The sequence below is a fragment of the Camponotus vicinus genome, unplaced genomic scaffold (assembly GCF_025532165.1).
Source record: "Camponotus vicinus isolate PSW18456_S1 unplaced genomic scaffold, iyCamVici1.0 SCAF_7, whole genome shotgun sequence".
In the NCBI taxonomy this organism is placed as follows: Eukaryota; Metazoa; Arthropoda; class Insecta; order Hymenoptera; family Formicidae; genus Camponotus; species Camponotus vicinus.
In genome coordinates this window covers 296,491-321,206 of record NW_028141979.1, presented here as the reverse complement: position 1 = coordinate 321,206, position 24,716 = coordinate 296,491, and the positions used below count along the sequence as shown (strand labels likewise).

The window sequence follows — 24,716 nt, the reverse complement described above, 5'->3', positions numbered from 1 at the left end:
TCCGATTATTTATATAAACATGTTGAACGTAATAATTATACCTACGTATAATATTGTTATAATTGTTTCTAAAGCAGAAACTAATTCGCGTTTTGTAAACAATAAAATAATCAGCTGTTGTTTCAAAAAAAAAGATGACATATCTCTATAAAAGAACCTTACTCTTTTAACTTGACATTTCCGCCCTATTTTACCTGTCGACGCGATATCCTATATTTAATAATTTTACTGAACACTGTTTTTATTAACGCGGTAAAAAATACGCACGATATGAGCGAACACGATCGTCCACTGCATTGACGTTTGCTTCTCCCACCATATTTGCTTCGCTCGCGCGATTTGCGTCTCGAATCAATCTTAAATCCGATGACGACGCATTTAACGACGATAATGAATATGTATCGATTCCACGCAAAACCTCACTTTTTTAATACAAAAAAACGAAACGATGTAAACGCGATCGACTCTTCCGTATATTATTGTTCTGGAACGCGGAACGAGATTGCTAAACAAGCGGAACGAGCGGGCACGAACTAAAGGCCGACGTATAATGGACGAGTAGTAACGAGATTTATTTTTCGCGCTGTAAAAGTTATTTCAATAACGAGGCTCCATCTACGAGGTTCGTACAGTTATATTATCGCGATATTCTATGCAGATGTTTTACGATTTTCGGTTAATATTTTATTTCTTATCTAAATGGAATCATTATTACTCTAAAATACATACCTTAATCCAATCAAAACGATTAAATCAATGTTTCCAAGTGTCCAAATTTTTTTACAAATTTTCTAAATATTCTATAAAAACAGATAAATATTTCTATAAACTTTTTACTTACACATCACGGGAAGATATAATTAATCTAAGGTATATATTTCGAGATTTAAATAATTGCTTTAGCTCTCAAATTAGTGTCGTACAAAATAAAATTGAGATTCGATGAAGAATTGATGCGATTCCGCACTCGAAGATGTGCGCATGCGCTTTGGAGATTGAGACGTAGTTTCTCCCTAGCGTAAAGATGGCGCGCAGGGCGCTACCGAGAACGAGCGAAAGTGGAGGGGGGAGGAGCGGTCCGATTCCGCCGTTTCGTCGGTCGCGACGCGAGGAGGAGTCAGTTGGTAGCGGCGCGTCGTCCCGGGCGCGAGGTGTCAGCGATGTATCGTTACGCGCGTTTACGCAGGTCGACGCAGACCGTCGCGAACGGAGACGCGGCGGTCTCGGTGCTCCTCTTTCGCGTATGTCTTGTGTCGCTTGTGCTCGTGTGGCCACCGGTGTCATGCCAGGAAAACAGTCTGACGAATCGTATGCGGGCGATCAGCGAGGATCTGGACCGACAGCTCAACGAGATAATGGCTTCGCAGGCGCTCACCTATTCGACGATCAACATCGCCGGCTTGCCCTACAACGCCACCACCAAGTTCAATCCGAAGGGCATGGGCCAGCTGTACAATGTAACGAATATGTTTATCGACTTGGTGCAGAGCAAACAGGCGTATCCGGAAGGTGAGTGCTTCTGCGAGAAAATGCGAACGCGTCGTAGGGCTTTTAGGGTTAGGGCACGGAAAGTGAATTTTCGCCTCGACGATGGTTACGCCCTATAACGCCGATATGCGCTGCGCGCCCGAAAAAAATGGCCGGCCGCTTGTTGGTAAACAGACGGCTGTCAAACGGAAGCGCGAATCAACATGTTGACGGCGTTGACAGGTGATTCTCGCGTCGCTGCAATTATCGCGATTAGGTTTTATCTCGTTGCCGGGAAATTGAGAGCAAAAATGTACATGTAAGAAATCACTTGATATTTCAAAATTCATATTTTCACTAATATATGTATATAACGGGTAAACATTTATTTCGATAAAAATGTCACGTTGAAAGTCTAGAGGGAAAATGCTGCCGAAAATGTCAAATTTAATATATTTGTTTCGTAAACAAGATGTTGTAAACAAAGTGAAATTGATTTTGTGGCACACCTGGCTCTTTATTCGACCTTGAAAATCAGCAACGAATTATAAGAAGCCATACTTTGCTAACCGACTCCATTGCACGAATCCAGTTTTACAAGCGGATGCGTTCATCGCGCGCACCAAGTCGACGAATTACGCGTGAAGGTCGTGAATTCGAATAATAAATCCATTAAAAGAAGATTATTATTAATCGCGAATTGGAAATATTGATACGAGCATTCTTGAAATTACGACAGCTTGGGCTAATTCTACTTTAACATGTCTATCCTTTGTAGCTTTATATATATATATATATATATATATATATATATATATATATATATATAATATTAATTTCAGAATTAATCAATCGATATAGCTGCAATTTGATTAGTAATCAAAAGAATAGAGCCATTTATGATTTTGTTGTGAACGTAAAATAAAGGCCAAAAAAAATAAAATTGTATTGGATTTATAAAAGTTGTGCAAAATTTTATATAACGTGTAATAATGCACATTGTTATGCACATTATTATTAAATTAAATCATTAAACAGGGAATTACCATTTTTTACATACAATTATTTTCCAATGTAATCCTAATTCTAGTATAAAAGACGTTAGAACAGTCGTCGATTAGAAAAATTAATGCTCATTAGCACATAAATTTTCTACTCAAATTTATTTCGCTGGGCAAATGCTTTTATTCGCGAATCCGATTTCTTCGATTCGTGCAAATTCGCGCGACGCTTTTGCACATTCGTCGCTATGAAATATTCTTTATCAATTGAATTTACTAGTCTAGCGAGAGATTATGCTTCCAAAGAAAATCGATATCAATTTAAAAGTTTGATACGTGTTCGCTCATGCGCGCTGTTTTTTTATTCCGTTCCGATTGAATTTATGCGATTGTCGGTCCTTTGTTACCTGAAAATGCAATTTACAATGAATGAAATAATCGCGATTTTTTTTACGTTTACGCGAATCCTTTTCTTCACCATTATTTAGCTGATTAAAATTTTCCAATTAACTCTATTATTTTAATAATACGCAGATTGATATTTTTGCGATTATGTCGAGTTTATTTCGCTTCTTTATTAATTTCAATAGTCTTGAATATTTTTTTAATTTTGCTAAATTTTGCGTTAGATCAAATCATAAATATATTTTCTGCATATATGCATACACACCTATCGACTTGAGGATTATCAAAATTTTCTGTTTTGTCACTAATTAATCGTGACTAATTAATCGTGATAATCATTGCGCGGAAAATATGCAGAAACACCTTTGCTCTTGTTCATAATTCATCAATGATCTTGTTTGAGGATGAAATTGGCGATTTGCTTCCGCAGCTTTTGCCCATTGCTGTCGTAGAAAAAAGATAGAAAATTCCTGCAGCACTAGCGATGTACACAAATGCTTTGCCCGCAATGGGGGTTAAAAACTAATTCGTTAAAAACTCGGATAACTCTGTGAACTATGCGGATCATTGACCTCGCAGACGCAATAACGTAGGAGCGCGTGTATCGCGTCTAGCAGGAAGTTGATAGTGAGAGAGCACGTCATCGCGTCCGTCCAGAAGCGAGAGAGCTCTGGTGGATCACTTGTCGGGCTTTTTTTTCATGTTCTTTCGCCATTCGTGTCCGAGACAGGATTTTCACTAGGACGAGACCTGAACATTGCAAGCTAATCGCAGAGAAACCTCGACTAATGACTGCTGTAAAAGATAAATTATATATTTTTTTAATAAACATACATATTTTTGCAATTGAAGAGAAAATATTTCGATACATTTAACGCAGATCTTAAATAATAAAACTTTTATCATGATGAGAGAATTGGATTTTTTTAAATCAATTTTTCTCGTTGCATATTCATGTCGTCTTTAATCTGTTTAAAAAATCGTGATAAAGAAAGGGAAGAACATACGCGTATCGATGGAACGATATACATTATTTCCGTGTTCTTTCTGGTCTAGATAAGATCGCGATTAGATAAGATGACGATTTTGATACTGTAGAAAATATAAATTTTTAAAATATATTTGATAAAAGGCGAGGCCACTTTACGAGCTTACAAATTTTCGTAGGCAAATGCCGTCTACGTAAAGTTGGCGTTACATTTCAATTTGGCGCAAGCACGATGAGAATAAATCAGTCTACAATGGAGCAAAGTTTTGGATTCGCTACACAACGTGATCGCTCCGTAATAATCTAATTTCGTCCGAATTCGCGCGGCGGATTTAATGGTACCGGATGCGGTCGAAACTGGAGACGCACGCACGTGTAACTAGCTCGGTCCGGTATTATGCGCCGACAGCGCGGGACTCGGGTGATTCCGAATTATAAACCGAAACTCGACACCGACACCGTATGCACGGTTGCTTTTCACGCTCGCGGAAATTACGGGATGATGGAATTGGATTTCAATGGCTCGAGTCAATCCAACACTTGTATCCGCGCTGCTTAGTAGCCCGTGACTGTTTCTTTGACGTTTGCTTCTTTTTCAAGTTTATTTCCCGATCGTGCATCAGCCGAATAACGGCACTCTTAACAGTACAGATTATTCCAAGGACCAATTTTTTGACGCTTCTCTTATCGCTTTATTAGATGCTCGATGATCGACAGGAAACGGAAATTTTTGATTATTAAATCGGGAATTATATTACTGCAACAAGAAAGAGAGAGAGAGAAAAATATTGAGTACAACATTTAATTTTCATTATTGAATTTTTTATTGAAATTCTATTTTCTTTTTATGTTATTGCAATAGTGCATATATATCATATCTCGATATTTTGCGAAAGAATTTTTAATTTAATATTTTTAATTATATGTGTACATGGAAGGGGAAGAGAGAAGTCACATTCCGATATCCTAAAATAGCACGTCTATCGTGATATTTATTTCTACATTGCATTGGATATGATATATTTATTGAATATTTCTCCACGTTTTACAGACTCAAAACAATTGCCTATAGCTAATTATTATCAGTTTCCATCTATGCAACATCGTAAACTTGTTGACAAAATGACGATTAATCATTTTTTGTTGCATCAACAATTAATTTGATCGTGTCATTAAATTTACGAGTTAATATTTCGGATATGATTTATTATAAAGATGGCGATAAGACCAAGACTTGTACAATGATATCGACGTTGTTATCAAAATTAAACAATCTGTCAAAGATATGATAAAAAAATTGTGAATAATCTGCTATGCTATAACAAGCCGAATAATTATAATGTTGGCATGCTTTAAACACATTACAACTTTATTATTCGGATTAATTCATTTCGGGAGAAATGATTGAACAGTTGATTCGCAAATCGACCAAAAACTCGTTAAGGCATGACACGTGTCAACTCGTTCACTATATAACGCGCGCATTAATTTCCCGTTGAGAATGACAGATGATTTACGGCGTCGCGGAATCGCATTCCGATACAGTTGGCGGTCGATACTATTTTATTAGCCTTTTCCGTAAAAAAAGAGACATTGTGCATACGTCTGTTAGATATATACAGGGTGTCTGGGCAATCTCTTCCCAAAAAAAAGCTCTTGTAGCTTACCTCGAGAGCTTTTCAAAACAATATAATAAAGTATCTTTTCATCGAGTACTTTTCGAGTTATGAGACTTGAAATAATTTCTTAATTTTTAAATAAAATATTCATTTTCCGATTATCTTACCTTACCTTTTATGTACAAAATAATGAGAGGAATTACTTGGTGTAAAGAAAACACATAATTGTTTCGAAGAAAAAATATGTAATTTGCAATTAACAATTACATTTTTTTTTTTTAAACAATTATGTGTTTTATTTACACCAATTGATTCCTCTCATTATTTTATACATAAAAGTATTAAGGCAAGATAATCGAAAAATGAATATTTTACTAGATATTTTATGGTTTATGTAAAAATTGAGAAATTATTTCAAGCCTCACAACTCGAAAAGTGCTCGATGAAAAAATACTTTATTATAGTGTTTTAAAAAGCTCTCGAGCTAAGCTACAAGAGCTTTTTTTTGGGAAGAGATTGCCCTGACACCCTGTACATATGTCTTGTCAATCGCCGTGATGCTCGCGTATATCGATCTCGTCTGATTCTCGTCGCACAAAAGCCGTCATTCATTTGACGTTTCCTCTCCCGAATAGAAAGAGAGGCGAGCAAATTGGAACGAAAAGTGAACACGAAACGGAAACGACTAAAGTGTCCTTAAGCATTAATCTTTCGTTTGATAAAATTATTTAGCTTCTTTTCATCTTTTCCTGGATAGAGACAGCTGAGTGATGCACCGTTCCTTGATATAGCATTTCGGATTGAATTACGAATTTTATCCTTATCGATTCTCCCTCGACCAAGTTGCGCTATTATTTCTTTCGCCGAATTATAATTTGTAAATAATAAACGACCACGTCAGGTATAAGATTGTCAGGTATCATGATTAAATATCATTATTTGAGTCGTAATAATTATTCGATATTTATAGAGTCACTGTGTGAATACAATGTAATGGGAAAATCATTTTTCTTGGAATCTTTTTTTTTTGCGATAAGTCACAATACGCAAAAATATCACTAAATGCGTAGCACAAAAATTGATATCCAATCTTTTATCGAGATATGATTTTATAAAATATATAATGACGATAATACATTCTTTTTATCGCGTGTCACGTTGCATTTTGCTGTCGACAAATTTCAGAATTTCATCCACACGTCACATTTTACATTAACTTTTTAAATCTTTGTGCTGAAAATTATTTTTTGCCATAAAAATCTTAAAGATACATATATTAATACGAGCACAGCGATAAGAATAAAAATTTTTGGTACCATCATTCAGTGGAAACTTATCTCTTTTCACTTCGTCGAACACGTTATCACGTACTTGGACAACGATATTATTCGAAATTAACCGTGGTGGAAGCGAAATTTATGCTGCGAAAGAATTTTCGACGTCGAGAGAAAAATTCCCAAAGGAATGCTGTGCGAATGTACGAGAAGAATGCGATTGCAAAAAGTCATGCGCAAATTCATATTTTACCTAGCGCTATATTTACCTCGAGCGCCGTTTTATGCTTCAAAGTTAAAAACAAACAATTTAAGTTTTAATTATAATAAATAAATATTCCGCATTAATGCGTAACGTAATCAATTGTAAGAAGATCTGTACATACAATTTACTATTCTTTCTCGCATGCATAATTGTTTATAAACGCTGCATTTACAGCGCGAATCTGTTTTAAAATGTATCGCATTTCACATTATTTACACTGTAAACATGTACTCGCACACTTTCTAAACGCTCGAATAAGTTTACCGTAAAAAACGTGACTGCTCCGGGCTGCTTTGACAAATTTCAAAGTCAAAACATTACTGTTTGACAAACAATGCGATAAGAATTTTACAAAAGGGAGAAAAAGATCTTTTGTTTTTTTTTTACGCTTTAAATTTTTTTCAATTAAATTCCCACTAGGGAAAGGAAGATAAATCGAAAAGTCCGTGGATTAAATATTTAAAGCGACAGACAATATATACATTGGTTTCGGGATGTTTCGTAAAATTTATCGCAATGCAACGCGCAAATTTGTATCGCATTGTTTGCCCCTGCAACTCTTGTATCTTTTTCTTTTCTCGGTAATACATTGTCGATTGCAATTCGCGATATCACGCACCTAAATTCGCAATGAGTAACACGCATGGCTGGGCGCATCCGTCGAGATAGAAAAGGGTATTTAAACGATAGAAAAGACACAAAAGCCTCGTTAATTTCGGCAATAGATACGCGTGCCATTTCGCTCGTACATCGATCTACGATATACAGGGTGCCCCATTTAACTTGAGACATCGAAGTAACTCGAAACCATGGCGGTTTCAGTGAGAATGTTTTAAACAAAAGTTGTATGGTTTTAATGGCGCCATAAGATGGTGTCATTGGTTTTACCTTGAAAAGTCGTTTGAAGGTCACCTCCAACTTTTTAAATGGGACACCCTATATACTTTTGCATATTCTTATAGCCTGCCTCGAGAGCTTTCCAAAACACTATAATAAAGTATTTCTTCATTGAGTACTTTTCGAGTTATGAGGCTTGAAATAATTTCTTAATTTTACATAAACCATAAAATATCTAGTAAAATATTCATTTTTCGATTACCTTACCTTAATACTTTTATGTACAAAATAATGAGAGTAATCAATTGGTGTAAAGAAAACATACAGTTGTTTTTAAGAAAAAATATGGAATTGTTAATTGTAAATTACATATTTTTTCTTCAAAACAACTATGTGTTTTCTTTACACCAATTGATTCCTCTCATTATTTTGTATATAAAAGTATTAAGGTAAGATAATCGAAAAATGAGTATTTTACTAGATATTTTATGGTTTATGTAAAATTAAGAAATTATTTCAAGCCTCATAACTCGAAAAGTACTCAATGAAGAAATACTTTATTATAGTATTTTGGAAAGCTCTCGAGGCAAGCTATAAGAATATGCAAAAGTATATAGGGTGTCCCATTTAAAAAGTTGGAGGTGACCTTCAAACGACTTTTCAAGGTAAAACAATGACACCATCTTATGGCCCCCTTAAAACCATACAACTCTGTTTAAAACTCTGTTTAAAACCATACAACTCTGTTTAAAACTCTTGTTTAAAACATTCTCACCGAAACCGCCATTGTTTCGAGTTACTTCGATGTCTCAAGTTAAATGGGACACCCTGTATATCGCCAGAGTTTAATTTGCACGCGCTACACTATTGATAATTAACGATGTTATTTGCATTAAATGCCGTTTGTGTAAGTTGATTGCATTTTACTAGGAGATATTAATAGCCTCTCTCGAGACGTATGTATACATAGATTATGATTCACGCCAAGTATTAATTTATGGCACAACACTATTGATTGCAATATAGATAAAACTATATCTCGTTGGACACTAAAGTGCAATCATAACAAAATCGCCTAACGAATGACAAAACGACAATGTTAACACCTTTGATAAGAAGAGATAAGATAAGGGGTCGCGTTTACCACGTCAGCTCGATAATTGAATTTATCACGACGCATTCGCAGCGCGTAATCCTCTCTCGATGCGTCAGATGCGAGCACAGATGTTGCCAGAGATAATTTCGCCTCATTGTGTCCTCGGGAGAGAGGCTATTTTTTCGATCTGCGAGAAAGAATATGAAAGAGAGAGAGAGAGAGAGAGTTGACTCATCTACCTTTATATCGATGAATCCATCCGGTGGCATATTATAAATGACGTAATTTTTTGATGAGACTCGTCAAGATTAATTCAATTACGCGAGATCGGGGCAATTGTCCGTGTGATTGCAAAAATCGGAGTCACAGCTGCGTGAAAATCGGGGATTTAATTTCCGAGTGTGCGGAAACACACGAAAGTATTAAAGCCGACCGAAGCCGTCACCAAAACCGACGCGAGGTCCACGCACTTCGTTTCACGAGGGTGAAGCTTGCGCTCCCAACTGGCAATTTACGCGTACGTTCGATATTTCAGCGAAATTGCGATTTGTAACAACGCGACAGAAACGGACGAAAACTGCGTTAGCGATCGACAACTAATCTCACGCTGTCGAGTAATGTACGTATGCGTATACGAGTTGTCGAAAACTAAAAGGGCTTTCCGTGAAACTCCTATATTAGATATAATACTTGAATTAAATAAAATGAATAAAACAAGCGATCGATTAATTTTGTGACATATCATATCTCTTGGTTTAGAGGAAACTAACAAATATTTATGATTTTTTTTATGATCACACTTGTTTCAATTCTATGTAATTGAGAATTACTCCAGTCAATGGGCATCTAAAAGCTACATAAATTTAATTGAATTTATTATTTACATGCGAATTAATTTATTACTTACATATTATTGATATAAATATTTATAAGATGTAAAAAGAGAGGAGAGAATTTTTTTATAAAATTTGTAGAAGGTTGGAAAAAAAAAGATTGTGTTTCTTTCTTCCTCTGGAAAACTGAAACTAGAAACGAAAATTATTTCTGGCAAATCAATAGGTTGACATTTTTTCATTTTGCGAAATAATTAATTTCGTCGTTATCGTTGATATCGTTTGGAAAGCTTTCGTGTATCTCCCTTGGGCAGAAAAGGCATTAATATATGAGGGGCTATAATTTATAGACGGTCATTAAGCATGACCTTACGCCACGCTGAGTACGCTTGATAAACGCTTTCTACAAAACGCAAGTGTTTTATCTAAGGATTCGTTCTCTTCGCATGTGTATGTTACAGTTAATCTCTAGATAGAGAGAAATCTTATCCACCCCTCACAATGTGTACAGATTCAACAACAGATTCGATTTGTTGGTCAAGTACAAGCAAGTAAATCTTGTAAATCCACACGATCAGCTGTGTGTCGCGTAGTCATCAATTATGACTATTAAATAATAATTAATTAAATAAATAATAAACGGTATTGCAAGGAATATCTATTAAAAGTCATATTTTAAGTTTATATTCGTTAATTACTCAGTTTTTCTATATATCTTGAAAGAAATTAGAATGTTGATACGAATATCCGTTATCGCATCATCGCGACCCTCAAACACTGTTCACGGTTAATGACTCGAGAGAACATTGTTCACCGCTTATTTGTCCCTTTCACCTTTACACGTATCTGGGCGAGCATCTAGATTTCATTTACGGGCTAGCGAATCGGAATTTAATCACTTTAGACATTCCAGTATTTTTATTAATGAATAAAACTATTTTAAAACCTTGCGGCAAGTCAGGAATAGAAGGAGCGTTTATTTTGTACTTACTTATGTAATAGCAGAGAAATATTATTCAAATTTCTTTCACTTCTTTTCTCAGATTTATACGAATTAATCTCGAAACAAAATACATTTTTATATTATGGCAATTAAATTCTTGCGCGATCAAAATTGTACAGATATTTATTACTGTCCAAGAGAGAGTATCGGAAAACTAAGAGGAAAAATTACGCGCACGTGTCGATGGGGGACTTGGACGAAAGGGAGAAATAAGAAGAAAAAGGGCGAAAATGCAAACGAGTATAAATCGATGTATAAAGAGCAACGGCAGCGACATTATTCTAGTTTTACTGAAAACACCATCGATCTGTTCTATTTTCGTAAAAGCCGTACCCTTACATAAACACACGCGCCATAAACGCACTCGCGTATGCGATAAACGAGATATATATATACAACGCAATATATCACATGTCGAAAAGACACGATAAACCAGAATTTACGCGACATTTAGAAAATTGAGATAGAAAGTTGAGCCACTCTGCTCGACATTAAAATTTCTTTTTTCATTTTTCTTTTTTTTTTAATTTTTTTTAATTTTAATTTTAATTTTTTTTGGATCTGCTGGCTTAATTTTAAGGTGGCAGTGTCACGGTTTTTTTTTTCGAAATTGCACAGGACACAAAATTATTACAGGTGGCACAAATTAGTACAAAATAGGTACCAAATAATTTGATAGGTTTGGTTTGATTTTGCAGATTTGGTCCTGCTGGCTTAATAGAGGGGTGTCGATTCGCATGCTGAGAACTTTTTTTTCAAATATCAGCATCTTGATACATCACCGGAAACACGACGCACGTGTTTTACAGGTGCTCGCGAGGATGACCTCCTCGTGCGCACGTGTTCGCCATCTCATCTTCTGGCGACATTGCACTACGCGACGACACATACACATGTAGAATCTCGGTTGGGGAAGCTCGAGTTCAACGTGCCAGTTTTTAAGTGCCGGTTAAACGAGTCGCGCAAAGATGCGTTCCTCTTTCTCCTCTAAATATTTATATAGTATACATATGTAGTATATGTATACCTTACATATGTACACAAATACATTGAACTGAGTCGTTGCTTATCACAATCGATTCTCTTCAACTGATAACTGACAACCTGTATTTTACTTGCAAATTTAATATCAGCGTGTTCTTTATATATAATCTGTATTTTACATATACAGGGTGTATCGCAAATCACGCCCCATCTCTGGAGAATGAATCGGCAAAGTCGAAATAAAATGCGAAGAGTAATTTTAATTTGACTGACATCTTGCTGCGGTTTCGATGCAACTGTCTTTGCGCCCCGCAGACTGGTCTATTCCTCGTATTCTCATGCACACATTTTCCGCATAGATCACACTCACGCACGCTGGTGCGTGAGTCACGCGAAGGCAGCAGCACCAATGGCGTATGCGCCAATAATTTTTGACATTCCGACTTGGGCGAAGTATGCAAATTTATTTCTAATAAACGCGAGCGTTTTCCAATCATATTTCCAATGTATTAATCAAGATATTGATTTATTTGTTTGCATATTATAAATAACTTTTCACTACATCATTGCGCATGTTTTTAATTCTTGGTGAATTAATTTGACGTTTTTAATGGATAGTGGCGGTCTAAATTTTATTATAGATTTTCTTATCCTTTTCTCTTTCTCCCCCTGTATTTATCGGATGCTACTTGCGCATGTTTTTAATTCTTGGTGAATTAATTTGACATTTTTAATGGATAGTGGCGGTCTAAATTTTATTATAGATTTTCTTATCCTTTTCTCTTTGTCCCCCTGTATTTATCGGATGTTACTTGCGCATATTTTTAATTCTTGATAAATTAATTTGACGTTTTTAATGGATAGTGGCGGTCTAAATTTTATTATAGATTTTCTTATCCTTTTCTCTTTGTCCCCCTGTATTTATCGGATGTTACTTGCGCATGTTTTTAATTCTTGATAAATTAATTTGACGTTTTTACCAATGGATATTGGCGGTTTAAATTTTATTATAGATTTTCTTACCCTTTTCTCTTTCTCCCCCTGTATTTATCGGATGCCACGTTACTCAGCACACACGACGCACACGTCCATTGTGTGGCTCACACGTTCTCGCATTCATTAAATTCGCAGTATATGCGCGTCTCTCTCTCTCTCGTTTTTTCGCTCTCTCGCTCTTAACAGCTGCGCAGCACTCCACGAAGAACAGTTAGGCTAACTCACGCAATAAAGACAATAATATTCTTTCGTCACAATAGCCTCTCTCGCGTCAGTGATCATGGTTCTTGCAACGCGTCAATGAAATCATTAATTCGCGGATATTCGCGCTGCGAGGGATTCGCACCTGGATCAAAAATCCGTTTCTTCCTATCCGGCAATTGTGCAAGATGTACAGTGCATTCTTTTTTTTTAAGTGCAACGAACAAATCAAGTTTTTACTCACCTTTCATTCTCCTCGCGATGAGTTCATCTCCGATACAAATCGTTATTAAATAAACTTAAAAGAATGCCATATGAATCACAGAAAAAGCTATTCCATGATAATGTTGAAAATTCCCGCGTATAATGTATATATCATGTTTTGACAATTTAACAGATAAAAGTGCTTTCTGGATCGACTGTACGTCTCTCTCTCGTTCCCCTCTCCTTGCCTCGTTTGAATTACCATAGAGATTCGTTCATAAAGAAAAACCGCCTCTCCTCCATTCGCCCCTCCCCCTACTCTTCTTGCTTCTGACTGGAGGAGAAGAACTCCTATAGAAGAAAAGACTCGAGGATGATCCCTTTGAAAGGAGAAGAGCTGCCGATTATTCCGGCACAGACGCAACGAACGAAAAAGAAAGCCCACGTCCACGTGCACACGTATCATTTGCATACTACTACATGTGTGTGTGTGTGTGTGTACGTACACATCGCGTTCGCTTGTCGAATAACATTCTTCTTTTCATTATATCTGTATTCCCATTGAATCGTCGTGATCCATTTGCTACAATATCATGCGCTTTCACAATTCGCTTTCTCGTACGGCAAAGTTCATACTTTTTGTTACACGTTGGCTGAAGCAGAATGACACGGTATAGCTTGTCCACGATTTAATTTTGTCAGCGAGTATATATCTTGTATTGGAAAACATGATCCGAAAGATTAAAAGTGACTTTGAAATCATTAAATCAGAGTTTTATATTTCTGAAAGTACTTGCAGCGATACCAGACCAAAATTGTCCACGGGACATTTATACGCAAAGTAAAACGTTTAACATCTTTATTTTAATAAAATAATAAAGATTATATAAAGATAATATTTAAACATATTTAAAATTTAAAGATAATAAAGATTATATTTTAATAAAGTAATAAAGATTATCTTTATTAGTTTTTAATAAAATAATAACGATTATATTTTTAATTTAATAAAATAATAAAGATTATATATTTATGAACTGAAAATTATAACAATTTAATTTCACGCATTTTAGCTTAAAATCCAGAAAGATTTTTTAGAGTTTATTTATCTTTAAATTAGCCGACAAGATTCTTGGAGCAGCGCGAAATTTCATCATTAATGAAATGAATGCCCGTTGCAAGATCCTTGAAAGTCAGAAATTAAGCACGTTCTGTGAGTGTCTATATACATAACATAATTGTTGTTCAAATATAATGAAGAAAGTCTCTTTTTTGTCATTTTTACTCGTCTACCGATCGTCGGCCGCTTATAATTGCCGTGCTCGTAATTGCTCGTAAAGTCGGCCTTATAGGGCGACCATGGGAATCCGGTTCGCACAGATACTAGTTTTTATGACTCACACGCGTGCGACATCCTTAACCGACTAGGATCGAGTTTTGTCGTCGAAACGGCATCTCGAGTCTGTCCATAAAATCGGGCGTTAGGGCTCGGGAGGGCCCTTTATAGAATGGACTCATAAATTTATTCGCTATTGTTCTCGACGCGTCCAGAAAATGGCATCTTTCGATCGTTAAGTTTCCCGCCAACATTCATTGTCCTGGAAGAGATAGAAGGAATAAATTTAAAGAAATTATATTATATTCATCAAATCGAATATTGTAATTATTGCATATTATAATTATCATATTAATTATCATATTAATTGCATATTATAATTATTTATCATGTAGACCTTATGGCACGCGAAATTAAATTTTTATGCAAGTATACGTACAAAGTGTAAGCAAACAAAAAATAATGTAATAAGATAGACATTCACTTTTACTAGAAAAATATTTCTAGATTCCATTTCCTCCAACATATAATATAAAAAGGAAACTATACTCCTGGACAAAATTAACGCATAATTTTTTTTTCACCTTTTCTCTAAAATTTTTCGTTAAAATTTAAATATCAGCTTTTAAAGAAAAAGTTAAAAAAAATTATGCGTTAATTTTATCCAGGAATATATATATACGAGAATATTAGTTGGTTAGGCTTTACATAAATTTTTGTCAAAGGACTTGTTCAATTGTACAAACAATTATCGCAAATAGCGAGTCGTAAATCGTCGTATCCTTATTTTTGCGAGAGATGGCTCGTTTTTTTTCTCCATATATATCGCGGGAGAGTGAGCATCATTTATTATTACTATTCGCATTATCGTGAGACACGCAGACGTTACTCGACGTACATACGATCTCTTTTGGTATCAGTCTTGCAATACCCGCTGCATTTCACATTCGCGTCTCGTCAACCCTCCTGTTGTATGACGTTTCGCGCTTACAATGGCAGGAAATTAATACATATGTACTCCCCTATGCGGGAGTCCTTGAAAGAGAATCGCAAAAGCTTATTATTATCTAAACAGGAAAATCCTGGTACCGCAGGCGTTAGCAACGGAAACTGCGGAGAAAATAATTCCTGTTTGAATATATCAGAGATAAAAAAAATATATTCAAAGATAAAAATGTCCGCGATACTTCTCCATTAGTTGATTCGTCCATTTCTTTGTTATACGTTAAACATTAAATAATCTTATTAAATAATAGTTTGATAAGAATGTAACATTAAAAAAAATATTTTGAAAATTTTATGAATATTTATATATATTTCTATATTAATATATATTATATTATTTATTATCGCGGTGATATCAATATTATTAATCTTTTATAGGGCATTTTAATAAAAGTATAATTTGTGAAAAAAATTAATCATTTTATGAATATACTTGTTTAACGCACTATCTAAGCGTATATATTCGTGAACTCCGACATACCTTCCTACGTTCATTGATTCCAATTAAACACGAGTTAATTCCGCACGTCGATGAAGCGTGCGCTCGACAACTCGTTAATTTAACGCATAATTTATCGAGATCCGATAACGACGCACAATTCTCGCTTATAACAGATAGTTGCAGTTTATATTCGTTGAAAGCGACGCCGTAGCTATAGCAAAAGTACTTGAATCTTATTATCGGAGAGAAATCTTTATAGTTTTAAGGAGGGGTTTAATTAATTTCATTATTTTATGCCGCAGTCGTGCAGCAAAAATTGATGATACTTTCCAATTCCATTTTTACAATAAAATGGCCTGGATTTATAATAAAATTTTATTCTTGAGATATATATATCATGACGGAAGATAATACGATCTAAATTACTCAGTGTGTTAAATTTAACGAGACGTTTTAACGGGTGTCAGATTAGTTCGGGTCAGTGTCTCGACAATTAAACTCGACACAATGCATGTATAGCCGTGTGAACGTTCCTTGCGTGTAACGCTCGCCGTTGCGCTTTGGCTAGCACGAAATTCTTATCTTGGAAGAAGAAAAGCGGATGCATATAATCAGAAAATGCACATCTTTTTTGCGTATAAAAAATATAGTCAATGTATGTGATGGTAAAAAAGAGGCAACAAAGTTTAGCATTGTGCCAAAAGAATTAATTATAATTAATTATGACCGCAATTCGTATTATAAATTTGTTTTTTATTTTTATTTTGACGGATCGTATCGAAATCGCGCGACATTTTTTTTTAAATAGATGTTTGAAATTTTGGCGTCGTGATTATACTGATTTGCATACGCGGTGTCAAAAGTACCGTAATCGCGACGAGACGCTAAAAAGATGTCTGTGTAAATTACAGTTACATCGTAGAAACGTAACAGCAAAATACATTAATGGTGTTCGATTATTCCCTTGTTATCAATTATCGAGCTTTTAATTATTATATATACAAATAATTATTTATTTGGCGACAACGATTGCAATAATAGTTATTCGATTATCGTTAAACGCAGTTTATCCTTTCGCGGATAAATCAGTCAAAAATGATGCATACTGCAGCTGCGTTTCTCTCGTCAGATTGGAGAGTCCGTCAACCCCACCGAATTTTTCTTGAGCCCCGGCCAAGTCCCGAAAAAACGCGAAGAGTCAATTAACGCTGTGAGTGGCAATTAGGCGAGTCGTGAGTCAACATCCGGAGAGAAAAAACGCTCGTTTCTGATAACACATTCTCTCGTTAGAATTAAGAGGATTAGAGGAACAGAGATAGGTGACAGTGGAAAAAATCATGTGCAGTCTCTTTATTGATGTAATACGAATATCTCGAGTTACGCGTATCTTATTACAGCATATACGCTTATATGCTCGTTTCTTTTTCCCCCCCCCTCTCTCAAAGGTCAATTTTCCGTTAAGCGTTTGCAGATTAATGACCAGTACCGTACGTGTACCGTGCGTAATCGTTACGTATGTTACGTTTGCGGAGAAAAGCGATGCATCATGACGAAATGCAACGGTACGCGGTTATTGCCGTCATCGCATGTCTTGTTATGATTATAATACAGGAATTAACTTTCCAGTTGGATATTAGTTGGCCGCCGGTGCAATTAAGGACACGAAGGAATTAATACAAGCGATGGAATATATACTTGATAATATCAAGAGAACACGCAATTAGTCGAATTTACACTGTTTAATTCTCGTGACCAATGCTCGCGGTCTCGGATGAATCATCGTTATTAAAAGCGACTGTGCTATGCAAATGAATCTTTTTAATTAAAATTCAAGTTAAATGGCAATCTTTTTTTAGAAAATGAAACTTTATATAAAAATTAGGTTTTTATTTTTTTCTCAAGTTTGGAACAAGTTAAAGAAATGAAATTGGGTGGATAACTCTTTAACTTGTTCCAAATTTGAGAAAAAAAATAAAGACTTAATTTTTACTCCCATTTTTGGAGTAACTCCACAAGAAGGGATATAAGAGTATATGTTTATATGAAGAACCCCCTTTAATTTTCGACAAAGAAACATCCCCTAAAATTTTTCGCTCATTAAGAAACTCATTAAGAAACACCCTGTATGTATGAACAACAAACAAATATCGGCAAATTAAAAAATGCATTATAGAATTAAATATAAATAATATTAAACATAAAATTCTCTCTCTCTTACACACACAACATATATTTATCTCTCTTTTTCCCTGTACACACATACAGGGTGTCCCATTTTAAATAATACGCTCAAATATCTCCGAAACGGTGCGTTAAATAAAAAAATATTTCAAACAAAAGTTGTATGGCTTGAAGGGGGCCATCAGATGGTGGCAATGATTTGACCTTGGAGAGTCGTTTGAAGGTCACGTGAAGATCACCTTCAATTTTTTAAACAGACTTATTCTTGTAGCTTATCTCGAGAGCTTTCCAAAACACTATAATAAAGTATTTCTTCATTGAGTACTTTTCGAGTTATGAGGCTTGAAATAATTTCTTAATTTTACATAAACCATAAGAAATTATTTCAAGCCTCATAACTCGAAAAGTACTCAATGAAGAGATACTTTATTATAGTGTTTTGGAAAGCCCTCGAGATAAGCTACAAGAATATGCAATAAAAAATAGGGGGTTCCATTTAAGAAATTGACAGTGACCTTCACGTGACCTTCAAATGACTCTCCAAGATCAAATCATTGCCACCATCTGATGACCCCCTTCAAGCCATACAACTTTTGTTTGAAACATTTTTTTATTTAACGCATCGTTTCGGAGATATTTGAGCGTATTATTTAAAATGGGACACCCTGTATATAGAAAGAGAGAGAGAGAGATGATATTTAACTCTATAATATATCTTTAATTCGCCGACATCTGTTCTATCATTAATCATGAATCTTAAAATTCTCAGCCTCCCTTACCGATGAAATGCATCTCCGCTATGCAGACAAAATTCTGCAATTGTAGTTTTACAGATGCGTGCCATATGGATACATGGCAATCTTTCCTTCAAGTTCGTACTCGCTCTTGTCTCGAATGAATAAGTGCAAGATAATTAGAAAAAATGCAACATGTGTATAATTCCATGCAACGTTTCTGCAACACACATGTGAGTTTGCTTATGAAAATAATAAAAAGAGCTTCCTCCCTTTTCGCTTGAGATTCGAAAAAAGTACGCCAAATGTTTTGCTCTTTAAAATAATGAGATGTATAACTCGTTGTCGGTCTAGTAAGTAGTTGGTGAAAAAGAGCGGCAACGAGAAAAGCAAGAGGATGAAAAGTGGTGGAATTTCTGGAACACACCAAGAAAATCCTTCTTAACAAAAAGATGTGCGAGTGAGCTTTATCTGGATCTTATATAGTTGAGCTACCGTATATATATCTATATTGTTCAAAAACGCGAATCGATCGTCGGACTTTTCAACGATTCTTTTTTTACGTCAATTATAACATATCACTATAGTCGATTAAAATCGATTACATGTTTCTATATAAATTATTAAATTAACAATAAGACATTTACAAAGACAAAATCCCCATAAAAGATACATCTCTTATATATTCCGGGTGCGATCATTTTCTGATTCTTGATTAATGTCGATGACGCACGGAACATTTGCATTAACGCAAATCCAGTCGGAGCCAATCGATGGCAGGATTTGATCGCTAATTTTGCCGCAGTTTTCTTGGCTTAATTATCCCAATAGATCAGTCGTAACTGATGGAGATATCGGCTTTGAAAAAAACTCAGTGAGCGACTTCATTACGGAAATTCGCGTCGATAGAAACTAATGGTACAGTTTAAGTAACTACCATTTAATTGCATCGCACAAATGTTTTCCCATCATTTCCGATTAATGTCGGTTGGCGATAAAACGAGAATCGTCGCGACTAATTAGACTGTGACTCTGATTTAAAAAAATCTGCATTGATTTATATGTATGAAACCTGCGTGTTTGGAAATTAATTTAACTTTACGAAAAAATTCCTATAGCATTATTATTTCATTTTCGAGCTGAAAAAAATAACTTTCAATCAGAATATTGCATATACCAATATTTGCTGTACCGTGACAGGCAATGGATTTCTTCATTAGGATAATGGCGGAAGTTTCTGTCGGAATTATCGGCTAGAAAATTCCGATAATAAAGCGAAGAAGGGCGTTTTAAACTTGCTCCTCGATTACTTTGTAATATTGTCTTCGTAAATAAACTCTGGACAGAATAGTGTATAATGTGTAAACTGCTTGATATTTTTAATTGTATCTTTATTCACGATGAAAATATTATACGTGACTATCAATTGCAATTTTATCAGTTTTTTCTTGTAAATCGAAAAAGCGTAAAACGAAAAAGCGTAAAACGTAAAAGATTGTATTATGAATAAATATTGTTTCTTCGGTTCCTTATTTCTACGATATTGGAAAAAAATTGCAGAATTTAATCAACGATTAATGTGGGAACCGTTAAAAGACCACGACCTAAACCTGGCGACAACGATGGCGATGGCAGCATTAACGTAACCATGGAGGTCAATGACTGCGGAAAATCGATCGAAACCCTTACCTGGACGACAGTGAGTGTGCCGTGAGTTGCACGATTGCACTGGTTTGCCGGTTTGTCGATAGAATATTCACTTTACATATGTCACTGTACGCAGACACTATAAGGATGCTTTCATTCTTTCGATCTCTATTAAAAAGACACCCTGTCAATTTTTCGTTATTATAATTAATATATGAAATTAAAAAACTAGTATTTTATTTAAAATATGTTTATAATATTCTAGCGTATTTGTGAAAAATTAAACTATAATTAAAGTGTAAATAGGCCATCAAATTAAGTCGTAAATCTAAATGATTGTTTACGGTTCCGAAAGCGGTGACTAAAGTACCGCGAGAACTAAAAGTCGTTTTCTCGCAAAGGAGGACAAATTTTCAGAGTGGTCGTTTTTCAAGCTGAATCGCAGCGTCCTAGTTTCTTGAAATTCGGTCCAGGAAGACGTACATCTTTGTCGACCATAACGCATTTCCGTTAAATTTCTATTCTCGAATCGAAAGTTAATAAGCAACTGGGAAAAATTGACTATGCAACATGATTCCACAACGTGTATAGCTACCCATGCTTTTATGTAACAATAGAATATTGCATGTTGTGACATGCTGAAAACATATTTCTACAATATTGCATTTATCAACATGTTTATTCACTTGTCGTATACGTTTAATTAACAGAAAATAAATACGAGATACGTTTTAATGACTTTAGATAAATTCTCATTCAACAAAAAATCTAGAGTCAACGAATTTTTAGATAACTAGGATTATTATCGTTTCATTGTACAATTATGACAGTCTTAATGATGCCCTTTTTATCATCGGTCATTACACTGTCGACGTCATTAACGTCCTTTTCACGGTAAAAATAAATTATAGATTTTTCTATCTTTCATAAGACGCATCTCTACCCTGTGTCCTGCTTATCATAGCGAAACCTGTCGCACACATTATTTTATTTATAGATGAGTCAATAAACTACAAGAATTTAAATAGCAATAATCTTTTTTTTAATCATTTTAGACAGTGTTGGTGAAAATCACGAATTTTCAAAATTAAAATTATTAAAATAATTATTTTATCGAATAATCTTAATAGAGTATAACACGTCAAATAGTAATTTCCATTAAATTTTCTGATTTATTCGACGTTGCATACGTGCTGCCTAACGAGTCCAATCACGACTTATTCTTTTTTGTTTGCTATCGCTAACTAGAATTGTCCTCAAAACCCTCTCCATGATTCATGGGACTTGATTGATACTGCCTTTGCTCTAATTCGAATTTGCAAACGAGGTGTGCTTTTAGAGAAACTCTCTAATTAGACAAATATTCGGCAAAATTTAGCCCATTTTACTCAACTGCGTTCTTTCTCAAAGTTAATTCTTTTAGAATAATTCCTTTGGATAACGAAGTTTTTTAAAAACTTTATAAAATTAATCTCATATTTTTATTCCTCAAATATTTCATTCATATTAAAATTAATATATTTAATATACAAATTTATCTCCATTTGAAATGAAAAAGCTATTACAGAGAAAGTAAGATGTAAAGTTGATATCTCATATAAATACACATGATTGGACCCTCATTTTTCATATTTAATAGCCAAAACTTTTTGAATCGTATTAGAAACTTTAGTGCTTCTCGAGATCATAATTCCATAAATTATATCAATATCCTAAAAATGTAGAATATTAACTTTAGAGATGATAAATTCATGCCACCATTATACATTATTGCGTAGAATTTACAGTATTGCGGTCGGAGCATCGACATATTTTCGAGAAAGAGCGTAATAAATAATAATATAAAGAGAAAGGAATGCTTTCACGCATCACTGAATACGTGCACCCGATGATTGGCGACAAGTGCGATTTCTAGAGCGAGAATCGCGGTCCAGAATCGCGATCCAGAATCGCGATCTCGTTACACGAAATCAAACACGCCATCTTTTCGAATCGTGCGTGTCGCGAACGTTAACTCGGGCGTATTATCCTCCTCCCTGGGTTGCCTGTGAAAATTTGCTGGAGGGTGGGAAGATGGGGAAAATCGCGGAGGGACATTTCTCGGACTCGTCCCGATCCTTTTGCGAGCCGCGACCGCGATTGCATCGCGCGTGCGTTCGCGAGCGTAGAAAAGCGCATAGAATCACCGGATGTAGATCGATTCAGCTCGCTACGGCTACGGCCGGCGATCTAAAACACAGCCAGCAAGCAGGGCTCTGACCCATTTCCTTGGGTCGCATTACCCGGCAAATAAATTTTCGCCGTCCGTCCTCGTTGTTTTCCGTTGCGACCTGGCAACCCTTCCGGCACCCTGACCTATGACCTAGATTCGACGCGGCCTCATTCTATCCGTTCGGCCCGGTTCTCCCCACCGAGAAAGGCCGCGACAGACCATCAGCTGTTCCGATGGAGAACACGTAGCTCCGTTTTTATACATTATGTATCATTCGATGGAAGAATTTTCGTCTTTGTTACATCGAGAATCCCGCTCGTTTCACGATATTCTACTCTATAATTTTTTTAGTACGCATTTTAAAAATTTTACCAATTTTTTATTCTCAAATATGAGTCGATACGTGACATGAGAGTTGTACAAACCGCTGAACAAGCTCTTTAGAATTCTCATATTGCGGATTTTACTGCGGAGATTTTAGCGCTGCCAAGAAATTGGCGCGCTCGCATTCTTCAGCTCGATTGCGCGAGATTTGCCTTTTTTTTTTACATCAAATCTAAATCGTAGACGGTGAAAAATAATTTAGCGCATGTGTCCGTAATCCGGTCGACTGCAGCCAGTTTTTCTCTTAATTAAATGTCAGTGTTTCACGATAATATCCAGCCACTGATAACCAGACAAAATATCTCTGTTCCGCAGGTATGATCACTGTGGTTGACGGTGCACCGGCTTTCGCGGACCCTCTGAAGGAATGGAAGATTATAGTGACGCATTACGGAGGAGTCGCGAGTCTCGCTCTGATTGGACTTCTCTTAGCGGCTATTCTCCCCTGCGCGGGTCTTTTCTTCTGCTGCTGCAGATGCGCGGGACATTGCGGTGCTCGAAGTCAACCCTTCGATAAAAAGCACGATCACTGCAGGAAGATTATGCTCAGCATTGTGCTAATCGGAGTCGCTACTATTATACTGTAAGATTTTTTGTTCGAAAGATTCGTTCGTCAAGCTTTTATAACATAATTTGACAAACATTTGTCTTAATATTTAACTCCGAGCTTTTAATATCTTTATACGTTGTACAGAGATATTGGAAACAAAAATAATGTCACATACATATTTAAATAGTGATAACTCCAAATATTTGGAAATTCTGAAAATACGCTTTCTCCATTCAATATTAATGAATATGTCGATACATTATACGTATCGCACAGTTTCACAATTAACTTTCCTCTTCTCAAAATTTAATCAACCCGAATACAATTTAATCCGCTTTTATGATATTAATTTAATATTTAAAGCTTATTTGACAACAGCCTTAAAATTGTTTAAAATTCTATAGGGCAATTATATTTCCACAACATTTTACTTTATTTTATTAATATGTATTCAAAGCTTACTTAACGACAGCCTTAAAATTGTTTAAGGTTCTAAGGTAAATATATTTCCATAACATTTTGCCGTTTTTACTCGATGAAATAAAATGTAGACGATTGATTGAGCTATTAATAACCGCAGATTCGGTGTGGTCTGCGCCTTCGTGACAAACGAGTACATGCAGGAGGGAACCAAAGAGCTTCCAACTAACGCCAAGACTAGTCTGAAAGACGTCAAGCTCTACTTGACTACCACAAAGCAAGAGATCGACAATTTGCTCAAGACCAATCCCGAGGAGTTGGAAGTTACGCTCAACAATATTCTGCAGGCCAGCGGCAAAATCGTTACCGAGCAACTAGCGGAATACTCGCACGCCGTCTCCCTCACTAACTTGAATGACATAGTCGCCGGCTTGGAGTCGATCAGAGAGGATTTGAGACTGATGAATAAAATAACACAGGAATTGCGGATGAACGCCAGTCAATTAGACATTGGTGCGTACCCATGTTCACACATCTTTACATTTATTGAGCCAAATTGGAAAATTGGAAAATTCGATACATTTGGTATTTCTTCTTTTTACAATTTATATCAAAGTGATTTAAATTGCGAA

General features: G+C 35.5%; 1 protein-coding gene and 1 long non-coding RNA gene across 8 annotated transcripts in view; one reads left to right on the top strand and one right to left on the bottom strand.

Annotated features, from left to right (window-relative positions):
* LOC145975219 (uncharacterized) overlaps positions 1 to 464 on the bottom strand; it is a 51,270-nt gene extending 50,806 nt beyond the window's left edge. Inside the window, exon 1 of one of the 2 annotated variants that reach the window (XR_014439916.1) lies at positions 163 to 464. This is a non-coding gene — a long non-coding RNA (uncharacterized LOC145975219). The remainder of the gene's footprint in view (positions 1 to 162) is intronic. The other variant, XR_014439917.1, reaches the window with a different exon arrangement.
* Positions 465 to 1,103: 639 nt separating this feature from the next.
* The window catches only part of LOC145974379 (prominin-like protein), a 35,377-nt gene continuing 11,764 nt past the window's right edge, over positions 1,104 to 24,716 (top strand). For 4 of the 6 annotated variants that reach the window (XM_083104177.1, XM_083104181.1, XM_083104179.1 and 1 more), the window contains exons 1-3: positions 1,105 to 1,509; positions 23,430 to 23,697; positions 24,245 to 24,597. In XM_083104177.1, the coding sequence (XP_082960303.1) occupies positions 1,161 to 1,509; positions 23,430 to 23,697; positions 24,245 to 24,597 (970 nt within the window). In that variant the 5' untranslated portion in view covers positions 1,105 to 1,160. Of the gene's footprint in view, positions 1,510 to 23,429; positions 23,698 to 24,244; positions 24,598 to 24,716 lie in introns of all 6 variants that reach the window. The other 2 variants (XM_083104176.1, XM_083104175.1) reach the window with 1 other exon arrangement.